At 38.4% G+C, this 12,787-nt stretch overlaps 1 protein-coding gene across 2 annotated transcripts in view; it reads left to right on the forward strand.

The window, feature by feature from the left end:
• The first annotated feature begins 647 nt into the window (after positions 1 to 647).
• LOC104589528 (uncharacterized) overlaps positions 648 to 12,787 on the forward strand; it is an 83,840-nt gene continuing 71,700 nt past the window's right edge. For both annotated transcript variants that reach the window (XR_016082467.1, XM_010247875.3), the window contains exons 1-2: positions 648 to 770; positions 875 to 1,553. Coding sequence is in view for 1 of the 2 variants with exons in the window: in XM_010247875.3 (XP_010246177.1) it covers positions 1,114 to 1,553 (440 nt within the window). In the remaining variant the exon portion in view is untranslated. The remainder of the gene's footprint in view (positions 771 to 874; positions 1,554 to 12,787) is intronic.

Genomic DNA, 12,787 nt, shown 5'->3' on the forward strand with positions numbered 1-12,787 from the left:
ATTTCTTAAACTCCTTCACTTGCAAAGCTGAGTTTGTTGTATTTGCCCGTAATTAGAACTAGAAGCCGGCTCCAATGAATAACCAAATTAATTGACCTTCATTTATATGCATAAATGACAAATTCATTTCGTTTATTCTTTCTCCATACCTTTTTTTTTTCCTCATGTAGATTTATCTATCAAATAACTTCTGCTCTCATTCATTGATTAATTTCACTGTTAGATCTCTATTCCATTTTCAGTTTTACTCGTGTTAGTACTTTTGTAGTAAAATAAAGATTTGCTTGATTCTGTTTCTTTATATAAATCAGCACTGTTTAGTAAAATAAAAATTTCCTTGGTTCTCTTTCATTATCTTCTGTTTGGGTTAATGATAAAAGGGAGATTTTTGTTGAATTTTTTAAAAATTCAGGGGAGGTTTTTGTTAAAGTGAAACTAGATAGAATATTTTTATGATTGTCAGAAACTTCAGAAAAGATTTTTGTATTTTACCTTATTTGTTTTTTTATATAAACTGTTATATTTTTTCTTTTAATAATCTATTTAACTTTTCAAAAATTAGTTCGGATTTGAATATTCGACAACCGGATTAAGATTCGAATCCGATCCGATTTATATATAAGAATAACTTATATTCCGCCACGTGTACCGCATCTTCGAAGAATAAACCTCGAGCATGCTTTCAGCCGCTGCTCGTTCGTTAGAATCTCCATACGGAGGAGCACCAACAGAGTGAGAAGGAGAGAGAGAAGGTCTTCGATTGCCGAAAAGTCAGTTTCTCTGTCAGATTTCTTGCTGTAGTACAAAAAGATTTTTATTCTTCAATTGCCGGAAAAATCAGTTTTCTTAAGAATTATGTTTTTGTTTATCGCAGAACACTTGTTTTCTCGCCGGAAAAACAGTCTGTGTGCATATTTACTCCGGGGGAGAATCATTTGCGCCGGGGCTCTGATTACTTGATACGAGCCATCTTTCACTTAGATTTTCCAATCAAGGGAGAAGGAACTTTCTATATTCTATTGAGAAAAAAGCCTAAGCGAAGGATCCTTCGGTGGAAGAGGATTTTCTTTTCATTTTCCTTTTGCTTGGTAAGGGATTTGTGTGGTGACGGTCATGCCGTATCTGGTGCGCGATCGTCTGTTCATCGGCAACATCAGTGACGCTGCCGAAATTCTGCAGAACGGGAGCACTGAAATCACACACATTCTATCACTTCTCAGCTCGGCATCCATCTCATTCTTTACAGAATGGCGGTCCAGTCTATCCATTCCTTCAAAGGAAATCCGCAAGGTTTTTATTGGAGAATCTGGAAACGCTTCGACCTCTGAAGAGGATGTTGGTGAAGGTTGTAAGAAGTCGCTGCCACGTGAGAAACTTCTCTACTCGCTTGAGTATGCCGGAAAGGATTTGAAGCTGGTAAGAATGGCGGTTCCTTTGAGAGACACGGAGAACGAGGATTTGTTGGATTACTTGGATGTGTGTTTAGATTTCATTCACGAGAATAGAAAAGAGGGGGCGGTTTTGGTGCATTGCTTTGCAGGAGTGTCAAGAAGGTATCTACGTTCGATTCCTCTGATTGAGTTTGTTCTACTTGTACGTTAAAATCTTCTTTGTGAGTTTGTTTTGCTTTTCTATTTTTAGGATTTCCATTTTGGGGTTTCCCCCTCTTTTCTTGTTTTAGATGCAAGTTGTTGTTTTCTCATATGCTTATTGAGTATTGACATTCCTCTAAAAAACGAGTATTGACATTGTAAAATGTGGCTTGTAGAGTATCAGTTATTACTCATCAGAAAAAACGCTAATGCTAGAATGTAGCCTATAGGGTTTTATCTTTTTCTCATGTGAAATGATGGCTTGAATTTGTAACCAATCTGAACAATCATTTTTATTAACAGCTAGGTGAACAATCTTTGCAGATAACCTTTAAAGTCATTGCATATTGCTATCAAGGGATACCTGACTTGAGACGTTTGTAGATTCAAATTTAACTTCCCTTCTTTATACCTGTTGGTTATATGCAGAGGACATCTGAAATTTTACCTTTTATCTCATCCAATTGAAGTGATGTCTCTTAGGCCAGTAAATAATTGTAACCATATGAAGCATTAAATTATTTTGCAAACCTATGGTGAATTGAGAAATTGTTGTTAGAGTTAACCATTCATTGTCATTGGAATAGTTGCTAAGGCATTGCCTAAGCGGTGCAACAAGACATCCAAATGAACACCATGGCTTATATGAAAAAGGTGGTGCCCTTGGTTGGTTGGATGGCTTATTGTAATATTATTAGTTTATTACTACGACCGCATGTTATTACTGTGTGTGTTAATACATCCTATTATGTATTGTTTATGTTATTTATGTTTTACTTAATAATTTTACAATTAAAACATAAAAAATTGAGGGATTTTAAGAAGACAAGGACTAAGAGGTTACTTCTTTTTTCTACAATTTCTTTTCTCCCTCTCTCTCTTACATTAAATAGAAAAAGGCTCTTCTCCTTTTTCCTTTTTCCCTTTTTGTTACTCAATTGCTTAATTTATTTTATTATATTATTATCCTTCTTTAGTTTCTAATAAGTTTTTGACCTACAGTTCCTCTATTGAATACTTATTATGTTATAGTTTTGCTTTTGAATATTAAAATTAATTGATTCAAATTACTATTGTCTTCTAGATGCAATGGTTTGCTATATTATGAGAGAAAAATTGATGTTATTAATAAAGAGTATTGCTATTTTCAATTAACACACATGTTGATGGAATGTAAAACTACGGAACTAGCCTATACTTGTAGTGTTTTCTTTGTAAAATTCTATTGTCTAGGGAACTAGGTGCTCCATTAGCATCTAACATTGCCTAGATGCCTTGACAACTATGGTCTTTGCCATTAAACTTGATGGACTGACTATCTATAATCACATGTTTTGAATTGTCAGTTCATATTTCCTCATTGAATCACTCTATTTAATGCACACATTAGTGAACATAAAATGTTCTTGTAATTCACAGCTTGCTCAAAAAAGAAAAAAAAATCATGGCTTGTCAAGGATGCTACTGTTGGCATTTTTTTGGATAAAAAATGGATTTCTTGTTGGAACTGTATTCCAGTTCTGGTGTACTGTGTCCCCAGGGATAAGGGTTGTCTCCACTTTTGATCAAAGTTGCAGCCTTGCTACTGTTGTGTGTCTGATACTGTAGAGGAGCAGCATGCTATGAAAGGTGTTGCCACATGCTGTTTTGTAATGCATTTGGAGTATAAGAAAAGAAAGGAGTGGAAGAAGAAAAGACTACCTTAGAAAAAAGAAAAGGAAGGAGTGCAAGAAGAAAAGACACACAACAGCCTTGCTACTGTTGTGTGTCTGATACTGTAGAGGAGCAGCATGCTATGAAAGGTGCTGCCACATGCTGTTTTGTAATGCATTTGGAGTATAAGAAACAACCTTTTGGATAAGGTGGTATGCCAGGCTTCCATATGAAGGAAGTATGTTCTTGCACCTTCAAGAAATATCACACATGAAAGAAAACTAGCAAAAAGAGAGAAAGGGACAAAAGAAAAAGAGAAAGAGTAAATAAAAAACAAGTGATGAAGAGATAAAGATATTAATGGTGTTTCCACCAAAAGATAGAAAGAGGACTCTTCCTCAATGCATGAACCCCAAGAATTGTGGAAAGTCAAACTTCATTTGAAATGACAAAATAACTCCAAAATGAGGGGGTCTTGTGAGGGGTAGAGTGGGTACGGTTCTAACCTTAGGCATTTGTCAAACAAAGTGGCCGTCCTCAGACTCGAACTGCATTCTCATCCTTTCCAACCCAAGATTTTACCATTATACTAAGTATCAATGAAACAGTGAAACCCCTTTAAGGTATCAGATCTATATATCATTGCTGTCCAGTTGGAAAGATTGACTTGTAATGGCAATACCAACCTGAGCTTTACAAAGTGACTGCAAGAAGATGAAGATGGAGAGGTTCGAAACAGTGGGTAGATGGAGAAAGGAAGCATCCCTTGAAGCAAAACTCTTTAAGTTTGAGGAAGTGAAATCAAGGAATCTGGTGTCGTTGAATGTGGTCGTATGGTTAAAAGGTTTTCTGGACGTTGCCATAGTTTCAAGAAGATCCCAGAATTGGAAGAACAGTATGAAATTAAATGGTAAGATGTTTGAAGCAGAACAACGGTTTAATAGGAAAGGGTGGTTCATCACAGTTACAGAGTGGTTTGGGCTAGGCAAGAAACAGATGATATGCATCCCATGTGGAAACCAGAGTGAAGGTTGGATTATGGTTGCGAAAGAACTACAGGATTTTTTGTGGAGAAATATGGAACAGTCAAGGCAATCCCAGGCCAACAATAGTGAACTCTTCCAATCAAAAATAGGTTCAGGAAAGGAAAAGGGCTGGAATGAAAAATACGTTGTCTCAGCAACAAAGAAGGTGGCCAAATGGGGTTCGATAGCAGAGGAACTAAAACAGAAATTGAATTTCGAAGGGTCCTTCTACCTGCGACTGTTCCAAGCAGATAAGGCCCTGTTAGAAGTGGGAAGGATGGTTGGGGAGGTTCATGCTCTCCCTATTCAGACTTCGGAAGGAATAATGGTAGTTAGCCAGTGGACATCGAGTGCAAATCGTGTAGACCAAACAGAAGTTTTCAGGCTGAAAGTGGTTGGGCTTCCGTTCCATTTATGGTCCTCTGAAACTTTCACGCAAATCGCATCCCAGTGTGGTGGCGCCTTGGAAGAGCTGGACACTTCAAATCTCAGTGCGGCTGTAAGGGGTGTGAGAGGGATTAAGGTGGAAGAAGTTCCAAGAACAGTGAAGTTGGGAGTCGGAGATTCTCAATCCGTGGTGTGGCTGCTATCATCGGTGGAGGAGAGATATCTGTGGGAGGTTGAAGATGATGACGTGGCAAGGGTCAAAGAAACAAAGAAACTTGACCATTTTTGCAAAACAAAGGCAAGTGAACAGTCACTCAGTTCGAAAGTGGGATTTCAGGGCACTAAGGAAAATCTTTGTTGTGAAATATAGAGGGAGAAAAGAAGAAGATTTTCTTTATTGATCAAAACATATTGAGCATACACCTTAAATAAGAAAAGATAGGAAAGACAAAACCCCTAGAATTTCTCTCAATCAGGGATTGACTAAATCTTTCCCTTAATCCTAGGATGTGACTTTCCTAAATTTATTCAAATCTAATATTTCCTAAATTTATTCAAATTAAATCATATCTTTCTTAATTTGCCGCAAATTCTGTCTTTCTTAATTTTCCGACACTCCCCCGCAAGTTGGTGCAAAGATATCTATCATGCCCAACTTGCTAACTTGAAGTTCAAATGGCTGTCTCAACAAGCCCTTAGTCAAAACATCTACAACTTGCTGCATGGTTGGTACAAACGGAGTGCAGATTATTCCTTCTTCAAGCTTCTCCTTTATAAAGTGTCTGTCAATCTCAACATGTTTAGTCCTGTCATGTAGAATCAGATTATGAGCAGTGCTGATAGCTGCCTTGTTATCGCAATATAGTTTCATAGGAAAGCTCATTGATATCTTAAGATCTGCTAGCACCCTCTTTAGCCAAAGAACCTCACACACTTCTTGAGCCATTGATCTGAATTCAGCCTCAACACTACTTCTAGCAACTACACTTTGCTTCTTGCTTCTCCAAGTAACTAAATTGCCCCAAAGAAATGTGCAGTACCCCGAAGTTGACCTTCTATCAATGATCGAGCCTGCCCAGTCTGCATCTGTATACACCTCAACCCCTCTGTTCTCATTTTTCTTGAAGAAGAGTCCTTTTCCTGGTGTGCCTTTTAGGTACTTAAGAATTGGATACACAACTTCAAGATGTTCTTCGTACGGGGAGTGCATAAATTGACTCACCATACTCACTGCAAAGGCAATATCAGGACGTGTATGTGACAAGTAAATCAATCTTCCTACCAGCCTTTGGTATCTTCCTGTATCTACTGGAACCCCATCTTTAACTTCTCCAAGTTTAGTATTAACTTCTATCGGAGTGTTTGAAGGTTTGCATCCACTCATTCCAGTTTCTTTCAAGAGATCTAAAATATATTTTCGTTGTGAAACCACAATGCCCTTTTTGATCTTGCCACTTCCATTCCAAGAAAGTACCTTAGTTGGCCTAAGTCTTTAATCTCGAATTCCTTGGCTAAGCTCTGCTTTAGTCTACTCATCTCTTCAATATCATCTCCAGTCAAGATTATGTCATCAACATAGACAATCAGAACCAAAACTTTGTCTTTGGTGGATCTTTTTGTGAAAAGAGTATGATCAGATTGTCCTTGACTATATCCTTGACTTTTAACGAACCTTGTGAATCTTTCAAACCAGGCTCTGGGAGACTGTTTAAGTCCATATAGAGATTTTTTTAGCTTGCATACCTTAGTTCCAAACTTCTTAGTGAAACCAGGTGGAGGCTCCATATATACTTCTTCTTCCAAGTCTCCATTCAAAAAGGCATTCTTCACATCCAACTGATTCAGTGGCCAGTCAAGATTAGCTGCAACAGATAAGAGTACTCGAACTGTATTTAGCTTCACCACTAGAGAAAAGGTCTCAGAGTAGTCTACTCCATATGTTTGAGTAAAGCCTTTAGCTACTAGGTGAGCCTTGTATCTCTCCAAGGATCCATCTGAGTTGTACCTTAGAGTGAACACCCATTTACAACCAACAACTGTCTTTCCATCCGGCAGGTCCACTTTCTCCCAAGTAGCATTCTTTTCCAAAGATCTTATCTCCTCAAAAACAACTTCTTTCCACTCAGGAACATTTAGAGCCTCCTGGATACTGTTAGGAATGGATACACTAGAATACCCTGTAGAGTGGCAAGGAGGTTATTTAAATACATGAGAGATTTCCTTTGTGATCCAGGAGAGGAGAGGAAGGATCACCTGATAAATTGGGATCAAGTTAGAAAGCCCAAGGATAAAGGGGGGGGTTTGGGAATAGGAAATATTTCACTTAGGAACTCAGCTCTACTAGGAAAATGGTTGTGGAGGTTCCCTTTTGAGAGAGATAGACTGTGGCACAAAGTCATTGCGAGTATCCATGGTTTGGATGGGAATGGTTGGGATGCAAAAGTCGCCCCTCATGTATCCTCTTGTTATCCTTGGAAAGCTATCCATGAAATTTACCCATCTTTCCTTAATTCCATTCGGTTTGATGTGGGCTAGGGCAATAAAGTTCGTTTTTGGGAAGATCTTTGGGTGGGAGATAGTCCACTCAAAGACCTTTTTCTTGACCTATACTCTTTGTCAAACTTAAAAGGGAAAACAATACGTCTTTTGGGTAATCCTGGCCCAAGTGGGATCAATTGGAATCTGGGTTTTAGAAGGGGCCTGAGGGAAAATGAATGTGCATCTTTAATTAACTTGCTGGATATTTTAGGACAAGTCCTTTTGGACCCGTCCTTGGAAGATTCCAGAATTTGGAAAGGCTCCACAGATGGCCTCTTCTCTTGTTCCTCTTTCTTTAATGTCCTTGCCTCACCTAGCAACCCGGCTGGGGACTTCCTTATAAAAGAAATTTGGAGTAAGCCTATCCCCAAAAATTCAAGCCTTCTGTTGGGAAATTTTACTTGGTAAGGTTAATACGTGTGATATGCTACAGAAAAGAAGGCATTTTGCTTGCCTTTCTCCTCACATGTGCTCCCTTTGTAAGGAAAGTGGTGAGACCTTGACACACCTTTTTTTATCTTGTTCATTTGTGCATCATGTTTGGGATTCTTTTTGTCTTCTCTTTGGTTGCAGGTGGGTTTCCCCTCAAGATGTGGCAAGTCTTTTTAACTCTGACTTTTTGAGGCAATCAAAGAAAAGAGGGAAGGTTATGTGGAAAGCTACAAAGGCAGCTATTTGTTGGGTGATATGGGAAGAAAGGGATAACGGAATATTCTTAGAAAAGAGTAGAACCACGGAGAAGGTGATTGACACTATCAAAGTTAAAGCAGCCCATTGGGTAAGTTCTTTGCATATATTCCAAGAGTTCTCAGTCACAGACATTATAAGATCCTGGACAGAAGTAGCACAATCTTCAAGAGTGAAAGAGAGAGTAAGGTTGGAATGGAAAACTCCAAATGGTAACAGAATTAAACTGAATTTTGATGGAAGTTCATTTGGGAATCCGGGATTGTCAGGTATCGGGGGAGTAATCAGAAATTCTGAAGGGGGATATTAACGTTATTCTCTGGACCTATTGGAATGGGCAACTCTCTAAAAGCTGAGGTAATGACATTGCTACAAGGATTGAAAATAGCCAATCAACTAGGAATGAGGCAAATTGAGGTTGAAGGGGATTCCAAGGTGATCATCTCTTGGGCTAATAACAATAGAACTACTCCGTGGACCTTCAAACAAGTGATAAGGGAAGTGGAAAAGGTTGCAAGGGAGATAGAGCAGAATTCAAATGGGTTAGAAGGAGTGCAGATGGGCTAATTGATTATCTTGCTAAACAAGGGGCTTTGAGGCAACAATTGTTTTGGGCTGCATTGTAAAAGGGACAGAAATATGTATTCGTGTGGGACTTCTTGTTCCATACACATTGTTATAAGACTTCTTAAATCTAATTTCAAATAAAAGTTTCCTTTGATGATCAAAACAAATAACTCCAAAATGAGACAGAACAGACCTATTTATAGCAACGAGAAACTCCAACCATACTTGCTAGTCAAACAACCTAAAGAAGATGCCTATTTATAGAGAGGTAATAAGAGCTAGGGTGGTGATTTAACAATGTAGAAAAACATCATTGAGAAGAGTGAATGAGAGCATAGTTGCCAAGGAGATGCCTAGGCAACTGAGTGTCCATGGAGGGTCAACTTGCCCAAGCACCTGTTTCTTTCTGTTCAAGGTGCCATATAATATTTTTATATTTTTAATTTGTGAGCTTATAACATTTCTTGTCAAAAAAAAATATTACAACAGACATTGTTACATTGGATTATTCATTTTGTGGGTTTATAATGTTTTTTTTGTTTTTCATAGTTCATATGCTAGTTTATTTTTATTCTTTTCTTATTTTGTTAGGGTTCAATCAACACACAAGTTAGTGGTTATCGTCTTGAACCCTTGAAAACTTCAAAACCTGAACCCCTAAAAAAATAGGGGCTCCATCCCTTTTTATTTTCTAAGTTTTTTTTTTTTTCATTCCTTTTTCTAGGGTAGTCTTTTCTTCTTCCACTCCTTTGTTTTCTTCTTTTACTGGAATTAAAATAGGGGCTTACGTGCTATATTTTCTGAGGTTTCTTTCTTTTCTTTTTCTCATGAATATCAGATAGGCCTCTAGTCCTAGTTGGCTATTATTTATAACTTTCCAACTATAATACAATGACTATTATGCCCCTACTTAAGTACCACTTAACTTAAGCTAGGATACAACAGTCTAATTACATAGAAGAAAAATATCATGAAAAAGACTAAAACACCCTTAATAAGTTGACCTTTAATACTCCCTCTCAAGTTGGAGAATATATATCATATAATCTTAGCTTGTCACATGTGAGATACCAATCTCTCCATTAAGAACCTTTCTCTAACAAAATGATAGTCAACCTCTATATGTTTGGTTCTTTCATGGAAAATTGGATTAGAGGAGATATTGATTGCGTCTTGGTTATCACAATACAATTTCATGGGGCTGGCCACTATAAACCCAATCTCCTGAAGTAGGCTCCTTAATCATACAAGTCCACAAGTGGTATATGCCATGGCTCTATACTTAATTTTAACACTGCTTCTTTTTACAACTATTTGCTTTTTACCCTTCCAAGTTACTAAGTTGCCTCTAGGGAGGGTACAACATCTAGTTGCCTCTTCTCCACAGTAGTGGCCTTGTTGTGATGAAACCAAACCAAGCATGTGCATTCCTGAATATGGATGAAAGCGTAAAATAATAGAAGCCAGGAGAGTAAACGATTGTGGGCCTGGACTGGACTTTCAAGTTACAGACCCCCAATCAGTGCCTATTTTCTATGAATTTAATTATTAAATATGGAATATTTACCTTCTTTTAGAAAATCTAATAACATAGCAATAATAAATCTATGTCCTTAGTACAACAAAGTGTAGTTTATTGTTTTTATGTTTCTTCTTCTTCTCTTGTTTGAGTGTTTGTGTTGAATTAATTGGGACTGTCCGGTTTCTGGACCCAATAGACGATATGGGCTATATATATATAGAAAGGGAGAGACTTTGGCATAAAGTGGTAAGGAGTGTGCATGGAGTTGCAGACAATGGATGGGATGCTGGTGTATCTTGGCGTGCTACGCTAAAATCCCCATGGAAGGCTATTCATAGTATTCTTCCGTTTTCTTGAACCTGGTCAGGTATGATGTTAGTACTGGAGATAGGGTTTTGTTTTGGGAGGATGTTTGGATTGGTGATTGTGCCCTCAAGGACCTCTTTCCCTCCTTGTATTCCATCTCGTGTTTTAAAAACGAGCCAATTCAAAGGTTTGTATCATCATCCTTTTCTTCTGGCATAAACTGGAATCTGGGTTTTAAAAGAGGTTTGAGAGATTTTGAGCTTGACTAGGCTACTTTGCTCCTCAAAACTATTGATTCTGTTTGCTTGGACCCTCCTTCTGTAGACTCCCGTATTTGGAAGCCATTACCTTCGGGTTCCTTTTCTTGTGCCTCCTTCTTTGCTTCCTTGTGCTCTCCATTGCCTCAACCTTTTCATAACAAGGAAGTTTGGTCCAAACCTGTCCCTCCTAAAGTTGGAGCCCTTTGTTGGGAAGTCTCCCTTAGGAAAATCAACACTTTGGATGTTTTGCAAAAAAGAAGACCTAGCCTTTGTATCTCTCCTAACTGGTGCACCCTATGCAAAGCTAACGAGGAAAGTTGCTACCATATACTAATCACTTGCCCTTTTGTTGTAGGCCTTTGGGAAAAGCTTTTTGATCTTTTTGTGTGCAGGTGGACAGAATCAGTGCAGATTTGCAATCTTTTTGATCCTACAACTTTCAGGTGGCCAAAGAGAAGAGGAAGAGTTTTGTGGAGATGTGTTAGAGCTGCTTTGGTGTGGACTGTGTGGGAGGAACGAAATGCTAGAATCTTTAATGACAAGGAGAGGGATCAAACATGTGTGTTAGAAAGTATCTTATGTAGGGTCATAAGTTGGGTAAAATCCTTGGATCTGTTTTCCACCCACACTTTTGATGACATAAGGAGAAATTGGGAACAACTAGCCAAAAGTTCTGCAATCAGAAGCAAGCCGGTTGTGGATTGGAAGCCTCCTGATGCAGGCGTCATTAAACTAAATTTTGATGGCAGTAGTTTGGGCAACCCGGGGCCATCTGGAATAGGAGGAGTCTTCAGAAATGATGAGGGTCAGATTGTAGCTCTATTTTCTGGTCCTATAGGGTGGGGAGAACTCTGTAAATGTAGAACTCCAAGCTGTGTTACAAGGAGCAGAATATGCAAGAGAGTTGGTAGTGGAGCATTTAATGATTGAAGGTGATTCCAAATTGGTTATTGGATGGCTAAAAGAACCAGAGATGGCAGCCTGGCCGTACAGGGGGGCTTTGAGAAGATTTAAGTGGCTGACATCAAATATTTCAGTCACAGTTCAATGGGAAAGAAGATCAGCAAATGGGCTGGCAGACCTTCTAGCTAAACAAGGAGTACATAGGAATCAGCTCTTTTGGGCTCAATTGTAAGCTTTATGATGTAGTTTGGAGGCTGCACCTCGTGCTTCTTTGTGGGGAATTGTATGATGAATACTTAGTTCTTTATTTAATAAAATTTTCATTATCATTATCTATCAAAAAAACATCTAGTTGTTGGTCTCCTACTAGAAACGGATCCTGTCCAATTCACTTTTATTTTTTTTGGATAGGAAAACTTTCTTTAAATTTAAGGAACATTAGTATAACTATCACCTTCTTTTAATTCACAACGGACTTACAAACATGCCCAAAAAAGAGTTTCCCTAGTAACCCCTTACTTTGACAAAGCATCAACCAAGGTGTTTGCTGACCTTCTAGCCCATTTGAATTGTTCTCTAATCTCCCTTGTTAGGTTCAAAATTTCCCTTCAACTTGTCTAAGGGACCAAGTGCCTAAGCTATTTGTTTGCATCCAACTTATTACCAACTTCGAATCTCCCTTCACTTCTAAATGTTGAAAACCTAACTATTTAGTCAATCTGAGTCCTTGCAGTAGTGCCATTACTTATGCCCTAAGTGAGTCACCCATCCCAATTGGTCTAGAGAATAAGGCCAAGATTCTTCCCTCCATATCTCTGAAAACACCCCCAACTCCTGAGGGACCAGGGTTGCCTACAGAACTGCCATCAAAATTTAGTTTTTCCTTATTTTGTTGAGGAGGGGACTAGCTTTCATGAATAGTAGGATATGAGGAAGAGGAGCCTGCTACCGTACTCCATCCTCTAAACAAGTCATCTATTGTAAAGCCTTGAACAGATCTAATGTTTTCAACCAATGTAAGACCTTGATGGTTATTTCTTTTACCAATTCATCCTTTGATTTTCCTTTCCCTTGGAAGATCTTAATGTTCCTCTCTTCCTAGACTTCCCAAACAACAATTGCTCTTGTTTTTCTCCACATCACCCTGCCCATTTTCTTTGGTTATTTGAAGAATCTCAAGTTGAAGAGGTGCACCACACTCAATGGAGGTGTGCGCTTACAACCAAAGAGAGAGGAAAACCAATTCTAAATATGAGTAACAAAAGAATAGGAGATTAATAGATGGTTCACTATCTCTCCGCTAATCATACAAAAACTATAGATGGTTCACTATCTCTCCACTAGCCA

The sequence above is a fragment of the Nelumbo nucifera genome, chromosome 2, assembly GCF_055504915.1.
Source record: "Nelumbo nucifera cultivar China Antique chromosome 2, China Antique-T2T, whole genome shotgun sequence".
In the NCBI taxonomy this organism is placed as follows: domain Eukaryota; kingdom Viridiplantae; phylum Streptophyta; class Magnoliopsida; order Proteales; family Nelumbonaceae; genus Nelumbo; species Nelumbo nucifera.